Raw genomic sequence first — 13,755 nt, 5'->3', positions numbered from 1 at the left:
TACGAATTAATCACAATATATTAAAAGGAAAGTTACAATTAGTACAAAATACTTTAAGACTTGTAATAGTTCTAGTTTATTGTGTGTACTTTATGTGGAATGTTACTTTATCTTTTAAATGGGACATGATTCTTTATAAATTGTTAACAAAATTAAAAATGTGTATAACTTATAATTTATCAAATAGAGAAGCGGTAAAATTATTTATTGCAATTTAATTTAGCTTCGAACAATATGAAGGGTCATTCTATAAACAAATGTTTCTCTTGATTTCATTGTATTCTATTTCCCTACGTGCTTAACTCTTTTTTTATAAAAGTTGAAATAATCAGTTAAGTTAGTTTTTATATACTACTATACTGTTAGCTGCTTATTAATATTTATTTGAAAAATTATGGCTTAATAATGGTAACAAAAATTATTGTAAGATTTTCTTGTTCAATATCAATCTGCTTATCTCGGCTATTAGCCAAATTGGTTTCTTTATTATAAACACCTAACATTAGATAAAAAAAATTACCATGTACCAATAGCCGTAACAATGCCTAAACGCATGCTGTATTGTCGCTACAGAATGTGCCTATACTACGATATCATATTCAGAAATCAAAACTTTTTTTATGATAGAACTGTATCATGACACAAACAGACATTCCTTCAAAGAAAACTACAGAACAATACAATAACAAAATAAATTTAATAATCAAATGCGTAAATTACACGCAATTTCCAATTTTAAATTAAACAGCGATAATCTGAGAATATTAAATTGCAAAGAATATTAAGAATTCATTAAATAATTTACTATCATTGCTCAAATATTAGTTGGGTAATTAATATCAAAATGAGGTTCAGTGGGGGCTGCAGTGGGAATCTATTAATTTGGCCGTAAAGCGTGGCCGTTAGAGGCGAGTCGCCAATTATTCAGTCCCCTCGGTAATTAAATCCTATGATGTTCGCCAATCTTAGACAGACGCCGTTTACGATACTCGAATTTCATTACCCGTAAAAAGATAGAAATACTGAGAAACGACTTTTCAAACCACATAAATTGAATTTAATTCATCTAACTAAAAACAGAGGAATAAGATTTTTACAATAATAGAGGTATTTAATTCAAAATGAAAGTCAGGTAGATCTAAAATAATTTATTTTGTATTCCTTTTTATAAAACAATAGCTTATAATCTAGCTTATTCATATATTTTACAATAAACATACCTATATAATTGGGATCTGTCTACGAAAACATATTTTATTTACAATAAACATTTTTAAATTTTTACAGTATTTTTAAAAATCAAAAATAATTTGAAATAATAAATTTAAATTTGGATTTGAAATTGTTACACACGAGTTAAGGACAGGTCATTGTTTTAAAAAATAACATAATTAGCGTCGTTTTAACAAACTGGCACTAATTATGTTCGTAGAAGTGGCAACAAAACAACAAAAATGAACAGAGAAGAAAAAAATCTGTTTAAAGAATGTTCTAGATAGAAACAGGTTATGGATGAATGATGATTATTGATGAATTATTCCATATACTTATTGATGTTAAAATTATGTTTTCATCCAGTTCTTGGCATTAGTATGTCAGGGCTATTGTAATAAGTTATTATTATAATAGATTAATTATATTTTAGTCAATGTCACTAACATTGACAAAATGGAAAAAATATATGATTAATGTAACAACGGCTGTCAACATATACAACCTCAACTAGTGTGCAAAAAAGTAATATTATGTAACTTAATTTTTTTTTTATATTTGATGACATATTACTCAAAATACATTTACCAACAAATTATTCCGTTTTGTGTTTATGAAAATGGAAATACCTCATTTTCATCCGATAGATCTACCAATCAAATTAACCATATAAAAAAATTAAGTGATTTTTGTAGCGGGAACAATTTTCTTAATAATTTATTTATTTTATTAGAAATAATTTAATACTGGCGATTTTTCTATTAGTTGAACGTTATTGCTTTATTTTCATCTTACTAAGTGTCGTACTTATCAACTAAGCAATTTTACTTTACACAATGCACAAAAATATTACTCAATATCTTATTATTTTATTAATAATTTTAATAGTCTATAAGCATGCTTCACAAGGCACTATTCTAGCGAGATTACCTATTAATAACAAAACAATTTCTATTAAATTCGGTTTAAAACTCCGAAATGGGCCTAAAATTACATTTTACGGCAACAAATCAACACTGTATTTGAACACAAAGGACCAAATTAAAACATGTAACTACGATTTCAGAATAACATCTAACACGCAACTTTGTAAACTTCTGTTAACATAAATATAACTACATAAATGCTGTCGCAATCCAAGGCATTCCCGGACATTGTATAAATAAGCTTTTAATATAAATATTATTATATATTTACCCTCTAACCTAAATTGGCGTTTATATTGATTTTTGCTATAGAAAAAACTCTGAATGGACGTGAGAGAAGGTGAACTTATTAATTTATAACTTATACCTTATATATATTTAATAAAAAGATATTTATTGGTCTTCAAAAAACCAAAACAAACAAGAAATAAACAAATATATTAAAACATATATGGTTTAATAAACACCAATTACATTATACGTTACTTCTTACTCATTTCATTTACAGAGACGTAAACGCAAACTGATATCACAGCATTTGAATTTCATGGATAATTTCCATTCTCAATATTATATTTACAGACAAATTCCAATATGGAGGTGAACTTTAAGATAATACTTAATTACAAACGGATAACATAAAGAAAAGCTTAAATTGCTACGTTTATTACTCAGTCGCTTTCATCAACAATTTGATTATTATCAATTTTCATTTGTAACACAAACTATCCGATATTATGATACTGCCAAATCTCAGAGACGAATTAGATAGTTGCAAACCGAGTCAAACAAATGTCAGTCATCGATCAAGAAACGCAGTGTGCGTAACAGCCGACATATCTATTTTCGCAGATCATTCCTTTACCAAATTATATTTCCCCTCGCTCTCATTCTATAACGTTACAGACATGTATGTAGTTGTAACTCATGCTAGCTTCATCATTCATGCTCTGTCAATCACTACGCAAACAGTATTGTAATAATCATACACCGAATTGCAAGTTCAATAGATTTTTATGAACTAATAACTTCAATTCATACGGATTTAGTTACAATTACAATTTCTTCTTTTCTAAAAATAAGACATAATTGTTACTATATTTTGAAATAAATTAAAAACATATTTAAATTTGTTATTCACTGTTACTTACAAAATCGTATAAATTATATTTTATAACAATTGCTATGGATGGTTTTCAAGAAGTATGTTATATGAAAGGTAATAATTTCGCTATCGTAAAAAGAGAAATAGGATCGACATAATATCGGATAGCTAATGCCGACGTCGCTCAATGCAATCACTCATTAATCTAGTGAACTGTGCCCTATCACCGCAGTGAGGCCACGATCTCGTTGCTCATGCTGTTTTGCTGGCTCGATGAATTCATGTTTTTGGAACATTGCTGTAAGTTTATAGATTAAAATAATTCGAAAGTCTTGTCAAGTATTTTCAATTGAATTTTCAAAACAATAATCTGTGTTACATTGATGTGTTTTTATTATAAAAACTGTATAATCAAGGTTGAATAAAATCTATTTTATGTACATTATTTCGATTTCATTTTGTCCTTCCAATGATTGTAGGAAAATTGTCAATCGATTAGTTAATAATATAGCTTTACATTATATGTATAATTACAGGTTATTTTAAAATCAATGTGTAAAAAAATGAGGTCGTCGAGCTACACTTAAAAGTTTCTTGAAAATAATATATTATTCATTGTATTATCGGACGCTTCAATTAAATCGTTATCGTTACGTAAATCACCGATTTTAATAAAAACTGCAAATTTGTTATTACTTACCATTTGTCGTGATTCCCACGCCTTCATAGCACTCTTGTATTTTTCAAATTCGTGACACCAGTCGGAATACACCTGCCTGTATTCCTGGGACTTATTAGGTTGTGTGCATCTATAATGTGTTAAGTTTTGTTATTATATCATATATAATCAAAAATATTTATTATCTGCCACGCCTTTGATTGCGGCAGTTCTATTATTTTTTATTAAAGTTATAAAGGTTTTTCACCAAATCAAAAACCAGTATTTTTTGCCAAAACCTATATACTATGGATAGTAGACGTGGTACTACAAGTCGTTAAAAAATTCTATACTAAAAATTAAACTTATTAATCACCCGCCATACTAAGAAAACTTGTGTAGGGTTACACAAGGATTTGTCTTCTTCTTTCCAATGTCAAATTACAAAACAATTATAGTTCACCAAGAATAACTGACAACGAGAACAAAATAAATGTCTAAAAGGCTAATTACTAAATCAGTATTCTTTTCCAAGGACAGGCTTTGGTAACGGAACATCTCATTTTGAAAGATTAAGTAGCTACAAGATGTACGGACATTAATAAATAAACAAGCCACGTAAAAAAGTTATTCATACATAATTTTTTTTAGTGAAGAAGGTTTTTTGGTTTATAGTAAATATAAAGTAATGTTAAAAATAAACGTATAAAATGCTTATATGTTACCTATGAATATCAATGTCCAAATTATAAGATGCAATAAGAGTAGGTCCGAAATAACACTCGTATCGACCACGATCGGACTCAACAACGGACAACAATACTAAGCCACGCTCAGATGTCTGTAGCACTCGCTCCCAACTAAAAGGAATTAAATACAATAATCTTTTGTAATATATAATAAATATAAAAATATTTTATAAATATTTCATAAACTACAATAGGATAATTTGAAAGTAATATGATTTAAAAATGATATAAATGAAAAACGACTCACTTATAACTGATTTTGTAACGACCTCTTTCCCGGGAGTGGTGGTACCATGCGACATTCTGATCTTTTAGCGCTTCTGGCGTTTTTCCAAAAGCAGCCAGGTGTACGCTTTGGCCGTATCCCGCTCGAACGGTTTTGAGAGGAGCGCTAGCTTCGCAGATTGATGGCGTCGAATTAGTAGCGTCGTGGAGGAGGCCAGGCGTGTACGGACGACACGCTCCGACTTCTTTGTCCCATCCGCAATATGGGTCGAGGACACAACGCACGCAGCTGTCGTAGCTAGTTCCATTCAAACATAAAACACTTCAAATGTAGTTCGTGCATATATATGCATATTATGTCATAATACACTTTATTGTTATAAGTACTGGCAAATACTACCTATAATAATATCGAGTACTGTTAAGTAATTACCTATTTACTATTGATTCCAACAGACGAGTCGAATATATATTTTAATAAGTTAACATTAAGTAAAGTTAAATTTATTAAAATATAATTTTTGAATTTATTATACTTATTAAACATAACATTCAACGTTGCTCACCGATGCGTACACGCACGCAATGGCAACTGTCGTATTCGGTTGTCAGTCGCGAGGTAAAGTGCGTGTATTTGTCGTGACAGTGCAAGTGCGCGCACCGGCTCGTCACCCGCAGCACGCCATATATCTGCCACTCGGGATCCACCACCAGTCCATTGCACTATTTTATATACTTCACCTTGACCTAGTATAACAAAGTAACCAATTTACTTAACACGACTTGAAAAATAAATGTATTGAAATTATATCAATATATTAACGCATCCCGGCATCAAATTGCACATATACAATTAAGGTAATATGATATGAGTAACTAAATCCATTTTAAATAAATATTCATTCATATATTAAAACATCGGGATTTACAATTCTCACTTGTAAAGCATTTTTATAATTATTTCTAACGGTTAAAGATAGAGTATTCGGTTTAATATATAAGAAAGTTTTCAGTCAATTGAATTTTGAATTAAGGCTACTTGATAGAAAAATAAAATGAATAAAATTTATGAAAATTTTAAACTCAAGATCACCAGATCTACATGTGAGAGAAGAAAAAGGTTTAAACTTTGATAACGCGCCGCTCATATTTAGCCTTGAAATGTTAGTATTATCACATCCATTGAAGCTTCACTTAAAAAAAGTACATGTAGCTGCATGAGTTAAAATAACAATTAATTGCTACACTTACTTGTTCCAGCGTAGAAGACAGTATATGTAATATCATCCCCCAGCATGTCTACAAACTGTCTGTCTACTACAAGAGTTGTGAGTACAAGGTCTCGTTTGTAAAAAGCAGGTGTATCTCCTTCGTGTCTCACTGCAGAATCCATAAGCGGATGAGACCTACAAAGAATTCGTATTTCTATATTCTATGTTAGGATGTGTGTTTTTAAACATTTTTTTTTAATCATAATAGCTATTACACTAAAATCTCAAACGTATAGTAAGCTAAAACACGATAAATAAGCTTTAGGTTCTCTTATTCTAGTTATATTTAAATTATGTTCATAAGATTTGGATCGTATTAAATAGTATAAATATACGATATTTAATCATTTAATTTACGTTACGTTAGCAGGAGATTCATTTATTAAAATATCGGTGTATTATCCGTTTAATACACAGCAATTTATTACAGAACAGCCCCAAAATAAACAAAATATTACATTATTTAATCCTGGCATTTAACAACTTTAAAATATTTAAATAATAAAGCGAGCATGTGCGACTTAAAAAAAAAAAAAAGTAAAAAAAAAAAAGTAAAGTAGTTTGTTTTGCGTTTGTAACGTTACATATAGAAAATTTATTTGTATCGATTTTTCAATAATACATATTAACGTAATAAATAATATCAAGATAAACGTTTTATACAACAGAAACGCATTTGCCAATATAGCTTTAATGACTAAGAAATCAATTAAGAACGTTAAGCAATTGGGTCAAGTTACTTTGAATCATTAGTAGTAACCCGTAACAGGCTCAGCGGCGATAAATAAATTATAATACAAAAGCGATAATAAATCAGATGTAATTTCGCTCCACGATCAATTAGGATGTAGGACTGTAGACGGTAGGTAGGTGTGTGACCCAATTAAGGGAACACACGCGTCGCGAAACTAATGTGAGGTCTAACCTTCTGGAGATTAGTCTTAAGGGAACAAAACCAAACAATCTGATTTTCTATTAACCTTATTCCCTTTATATTAGATTTTGTGAAGGTTGCTTTTCGTTTGATTTAATGGTTAACTATTTATCAGAAACTGTCTTCTAATAAAACTACGAGTATTTGCAGTGATAGAAAAATATTGTAAGAAAAGTTTTATTCTTGAATATTTTTTTAATAAATAATTATTTGACTATGGATGATTTCATAAGATTATTATTTGTCTAATAAGAAATTTCGTCGCATGGTTGAGTTTTAATCTCTATGCTATATTAAATCATAATGTTTGCGTTACTGTCTTGTTTATATGAGGACGGCGCTGCATAAAAAGGAATTTCCGCACTTTTACGACCGGGTTATGTTTAATTCACCTTCACTATACGTGGGTAGTTGAAGCGCTTACGTGCTCGATTGATAGATACGCTTAACGAAAATTCCCTTAGTCGGCGTTGACACTCATAGTTTGAGAAGGAGTGGCTCTATTCCAATTTGTCGGAACCACACCTCATACGGTGACTATATTAAACTTTATGTCAAAAAAACTTAAAATATAATGTTATTGATCACCTAATAAAATTTAACACGTTATCTGGAAGAGCCTCAGTGCTGTTTACACATGTTCCGGGCCTGGGCTCAGGAACTCGCGCTCTGAGTACAGGTAGCCATGCCGAGCTTGATGTTGCCTAAATAAAAAAATAAAAAAAATTACTATAAAAAAAATCATCAAAAGTAACAGTATTATTGTATAATATTTTATGGAAATATTTAAGAATAAATCTCATGTCAAAATAATATATATGTACATAAAGTGCGTTTTGTAATAAAAAGGATAATAGCACGAACTTGTTCCTTGAATCGTCCAGCAAAAGCTTCTTGAATGTCTTCCATAGTATACGTACAAATTGCAGAGCCGATTAAACCGTCACTAGCGCCCGTCGTGAATGCAGCGTAAAACCGACTCGGGTCGCCCGGCATCTGATATACACTCTCTATTTTGTAACAAAAAAATATAAAAATCTTATTCACTTTATGGCCTCCGTTTCCAGATATAAAATTACTTTAATTCGGTTCTTTAATTAAAGCCATTTTTCATATTAAACTAAAAGCTTTTAAAAGGGAATGTTCTTACTTTAAAGCAATGAAAAACTCGTAAATTTAAGGCTACGTATAAAGTACTCTTAAGAAACCTTTTACAGCTGTGTTTAGAAATCCAATTTAAAACAATGAACTTGTGTGCTTCAACTTCGGTAAATACATTTAAGCTTCCTATGATACAACACAATCGTTCGTGTATAGAGCTAGTTGACTTACGTATTTCATCAAAATAGAACGGGAATTCTCCTGGTATGCTGCAATTAAGCCTGGCTTTCAAATAAGTAGCCCAATTTTGGCTCAGTATGTGCTTGCCGCCAGTATCTTGTTTACATACTCTAGCTACTCGAGAGTACACTGCTTTCCCACAGTTCATGAACTCCACGGCAGTTTCCCGAAAAAAGAATAGAACATACTCGCCAACGTCGAAAGAACCCACAAAATTGGTTTCTAGAACAGATTGAAAATAAAACTTACACTCGTAAAACAGATTTCTTTTGATTAGAAAATAACTTTTCATATGCATACGATCTCATATATAAAATATCACTACAAATCGAAATATATACAAGTAAATTTCGGCTTATACATTATTATATCCATAATAAATAATAGCACTTACTATCCAACCATTTGGAGTCATACTTCAACGTCCGTTTGAAGTTAAACCTTTTTTGTCCTGTACGAAAATCAAATAAGTCGTTTCGGAAAATAACCGGGTCTGCTTTAGTGAACTCGGCATTGGTGCCTGCGTAGAGAGCTGGCAGGCCGCCGGGGTTGCCCCGCGTGACCCACACCGCCGTACTATTATCCGCCGGGTCATATGGACACTTTGCTACGCCAAGCCCCACGCCTGGCACGTACTCGTGCCGCGGGAGATGTGTGAGGTTTAGCTAAATAGAATAAAACGTAGCATTTATTCCGCTATCATGTATATAACTTATTCGTATATTTACGCTATAATTACGGAGAACTCGCACATAACTCTATACAAACACAAATTAAATTAATAGAAATAGTAATTATGCTATAAAATTTGGCCCCTTTATGAGGTAGACCTGGGAATTAATTATTCTGGACTTTATTCTCGATTTTTTCTTTAAACACAGTTCATATAAATTATTATACTTTATCTTAATAACAAAGTTTTTAAAAGTAATAGTAAACCTTTCAAGTAAATACATTAATAGGTATTCTTTTTTATTTAATTATTTTATTTTGTAATAAAACAAATATTTTAATAAAAAATAAATTTAAACAATTAGTCAATTTCATTTAAGAAAAAGTTGGCAACTTAACAGTCTTCACAGTTATATCTATTAATTATGATGATCTTTTGTAGGGGATGCAGAATGATTTGTAAAAGAACAGGTGTTTTAAAATAACATCTCCGATAAGCACTAACATACGAACGCAGGGGTATAAAAGTTGTTGAGGTAATTTTAGGGATTAACTCACGTAGACCACCCAGTCCTTAGGGCTGTGTGCGTTAGTGCCACACACATAGAGACGCTCCCCGTCACCGAGCGGCTGCAGCACTCGGATGTGGTTTCTGCACTCAAACGGCTCTGATTTGCCTTTGCTTACACATCGAGCGACGTTACTTGCTTCTAACAGCAACGCATCTCTCTGCAATATAATCAGTATGTATCACTAATTTTCCTACATAGAGAATATTCTAGAGGATGCATTAAAATGGGTGGGAAATCATGAACGATTAAACTTAAACATGTTTACTCTTTAATCCTAAATATAACCTTATTTAGTATTAAAACATCACAACAAATTTAAAAAACAACAAAATTGATTAGGTATATTCAACAATAATGAAATCATTAATTATTGTAATGATGTTTAAATTTTATACCGTAGTCAACAAATAGTAATTAGTACTAACCTCACAGTGCGACTGACTTATATCAGTCATATTAAGCTTAAATATTCGATCCCTGTAAGAAAACAGTATAAAGTTTATTTATAGTATTAATTTAAAGTAATTAACATGAAATTTCCATTAAAATAATAATGATTACAAAACTGCAATTTATGCATGAGAACCAAAACAAGGTACAAAAAGGATGACGAAAATTACTGATAATTGCCACTCTTGTCTTGCCTCATTTCTTCGTAATGATGAATAATTACCATTGCCGCGACTCAGTATGTAAATGATTCATCGTTTAATATTTTAATTTTTAAAACTTTACAAAAAAGGTCTGATATATTTTTATTTTAGGTAGGCCAACAGACAATGAGCTACCTACGTACGTAGAAAATAGCACTGTATGAAGTATATTACTTCTTACTGCAGCTAACTAAGGGATCTAAATATACGGCTTATTACCGTTTAATAGTGGAATACATAGTAAATGGGTAGTGACAACAAAGACGGGCCTCAGTATTACATTATTAAACAAATGTAAACCTAATATATTAATACATTCAGTATGGACGTTGAAAGTTTTAATTAAAAATAGGTTTAGCGACCCTCAAACTTATTTGAAGGACATTAAATATTAAATATTTTAAAGGGTCACACGTGATGAGACTGTAAAAGGTATTTTTGCATATTAAATATTTTAGGATAGATATGTGCGTGTAAAATAAACATTGCGGGCATTAATAATAAAAACCTAATTTAGATTTTTTTCTTTTGTCATATGCGTGAATCGCAAAGTAAACTTTAATGTGAGCTTTATATATTTTGGGAAACAATCCCAACCCAGAAAGCCATATGATTGGAATCATAGTAATTCTAGTATAAAATGTATAATAAAATTCTTGGAATTCGTTGAAATACTATGTTGTTCAATGGTTATGCTACTAAATAGAGTTGATTAAAAAATTATTCATAAACTCTTGTGTTTATAATAACGGTCGAATGCATAATACGAACTAGTATTTTATTACAAAATTCTGCACAAATTCATTTCATTCATTCATTCATACACATTTACATGCTAAAAATGCTTAGATTGATCATTGAATATTTTGCTTGATTGAATATATTGCTGCAGAAAACTTTAATTGAAACTCACGATTGCTAGTATTTATTCCGATAGTTGTGTTTTAATAAACAATCCACAAAAAATCAGTTGAGGTTCGGGACTTTCTGTAGAGCTATACATACATTTAGTCGTTTAGTGCCTCAGGTGAGGCTGTAGCTTAGCTAGCAATTCCGCTAGGAGTTACGCTCGATTCGTGTTATCTCAGAAATGTTTAGGACCTTAAATATTAGATGCTATTTTTTTTGTCTAAACAGAATATTGATTTTCATTTAACTTTTAAAATATTACATATAATATCTACGTAAAGATGTAATATATATATTTTTTTATTTAATAAATTTTGTTCACCCTACTTTATTTTTTTAGTATCTTAGGTAACTTAATAAATAAAATAATTGATACGAAGATGATCATGGAAAATATTACTTAAATTATCTATAGTTTGCATTATAAATGAAGCTGGATATAGTGCATGTTTGAGTGCGTTAATCTCAAAAACAGCCGTCAGAGCTTCGCGCTAAGATCCAATGAAACGGAAAGTGACCAAAATTGCTCACCAAATTTGACAAACTGTAGGCATGTACATACTTATCATATTATCAATGATACAAGCAAACTTAATTTAAAATAATAAATACATTTTAAAATCGCATGACATATTCAGACATATATTTAAATATATTATAATTGGTTCACTTACATAGCACCGACATAAAGCGTATTTCTTTCTTCAACCAGATATAGAGTACGATAAAAAAGATTGCCACAAGAGAACTCCCGTATGTGATCTGAAAAATAAATATGATATAATAATAAAATAATAACTGTACACTTTAGATCGTAATTTAGTAGTAGTAGATTTATACGAGTAGATGTAGGTATGTCACATATAATTGTTAGTACCGTTAGTATATAATAAACTAGTTGTCGTCCGTGGTTTCGTTCGCATTTATAGATTGGTTCAAGCTTTCATTACAATGGCTTGGCCGTGAAGGAGTAACAGATTCTATTATAAACTAACTGTCCTATCTTTTTAACGGTTACAAATATAAATTTATTATTTTCCCACTAAGGGTATGATAAACTTGATAAAAGGCAACAATAATTTATATCAATAACATCAATTTCAGTAAATACTATTACAATGGTATATCACGTCAATCTAGTAAATCATATTATTGTAAAAATTGATCTGCTTGATGGATAAGGAATCTAATCCACAACGCTAGTCAAGCGTATATTGAATTATATATGAAGATGAACCGATAGTATTTAGTATAAGTATATTTCAAGAATCTGTTGCATGAATTTATTTAAAGTGGATGGAATAATAGCCATGATAAAAACTTCACCAAACACCAAATCGATCGGGAAAACTAAAATAAGTCATTAATTACGACAAGTAGAGATGATGAGTTCATCGACCTTGAAAAGTAAACAGCTATTAAATTATTATGTGATAAGTCCGTTTACATAAAAAGCACAAACGTATTACAATAATACAATACATTTATGATAATAGTACGATAAATATTTCGCACGAAACTCCACTAAAATACCGGGTAGTCGCAATTTCAACAGCTAATTATAAGCCGCCTACAATAGCAGCCGATTATTGGCAGGACTACACGCGACGTCTCGTGACTCTGCGCGGCTTCGTTTCGTTTTACAGAAACCACTACTCAAATATATTAAACTGACTAATACCGTATCCTTTTAAAACTTTCAGTCGTTTATTATTATCAGTGTTTATATGAAATTGTATTTGCCGGTGATTTTCAAAATAATGTATTTGTAATCATCCTTATATCATGCTGATTTTGCTTTTATTATATAAAATATACTTTACACATAATGGACGCTTTACAAAAAGAGTTTTATTTTTATGAAATAAAGATTTAAAAAGACTGCGGTATTATTGCAGCAAAGCGTGTAAATGAGAACTTATGCCCGTCATACTCTAACAGAAAAGTGGGCACTCTCCCAAATAGTTTTAAAAACTATTATTTCAATTTGACTGGATTACCATACTAGTTTATAAATGTTGAACTTAAACTCCTTTTTATATTATTTTTAACGTTCATCTTATGGTAACATTACGTTCAATTAGATTGAATACTAGGCGATTTCTGCTCTAATAAAGCCATTGTTTGAGTATCTAACGAACTGTATACAACAATTTAGCAAGCAGAAATCGGCACGTGCCGTGTATAACGCTTCTAATAAAATCATATAACTCCAGCCCTATAAACCTTGAGGTCCGAACTAATTTGTCAGGAAATGTGGCCGTTTGTGCGACATTTCGGTTACATAAACTGAGGCCTAATGCTGTGTATTCTTGTAACTATTCGTACGTAAACGTGACTATATAAACAATACGTTTATGATTATTTAGTAAATAGATTTACGTAACTAATTATAATTATCCCTTTTAACTAATAGTTTTATATTTTAAATGTCTTTCAAAGATGTTTATGTGTCGTATAATTCAAGTTTTAGTTAATCGAAATATGCATTATTCAAAGCTTATAGAATATAAGTAAATAAATATAAT

The 13,755-nt window shown here is 30.5% G+C and overlaps 1 protein-coding gene across 1 annotated transcript in view; it reads right to left on the bottom strand.

The window, feature by feature from the left end:
- Positions 1–3,238: 3,238 nt before the first annotated feature.
- LOC113397213 (semaphorin-2A-like) overlaps positions 3,239–13,755 on the bottom strand; it is a 59,008-nt gene continuing 48,491 nt past the window's right edge. Inside the window, exons 2-14 of the mRNA XM_026635455.2 lie at positions 11,902–11,989; positions 10,091–10,142; positions 9,652–9,822; positions 8,816–9,086; positions 8,413–8,643; positions 7,945–8,090; positions 7,669–7,784; positions 6,127–6,281; positions 5,442–5,622; positions 4,898–5,173; positions 4,627–4,761; positions 3,944–4,052; positions 3,239–3,541 (exon numbers count right to left, since the gene is read on the bottom strand). Coding sequence (XP_026491240.2) covers positions 3,467–3,541; positions 3,944–4,052; positions 4,627–4,761; positions 4,898–5,173; positions 5,442–5,622; positions 6,127–6,281; positions 7,669–7,784; positions 7,945–8,090; positions 8,413–8,643; positions 8,816–9,086; positions 9,652–9,822; positions 10,091–10,142; positions 11,902–11,989 — 2,006 coding nt within the window. The 3' untranslated portion in view covers positions 3,239–3,466. The remainder of the gene's footprint in view (positions 3,542–3,943; positions 4,053–4,626; positions 4,762–4,897; positions 5,174–5,441; positions 5,623–6,126; positions 6,282–7,668; positions 7,785–7,944; positions 8,091–8,412; positions 8,644–8,815; positions 9,087–9,651; positions 9,823–10,090; positions 10,143–11,901; positions 11,990–13,755) is intronic.

Source organism: Vanessa tameamea, chromosome 3 (genome assembly GCF_037043105.1).
Source record: "Vanessa tameamea isolate UH-Manoa-2023 chromosome 3, ilVanTame1 primary haplotype, whole genome shotgun sequence".
In the NCBI taxonomy this organism is placed as follows: domain Eukaryota; kingdom Metazoa; phylum Arthropoda; class Insecta; order Lepidoptera; family Nymphalidae; genus Vanessa; species Vanessa tameamea.
Note: the sequence above shows the minus strand (reverse complement) of the source record. Positions and strands in the feature narration are given on the sequence as shown.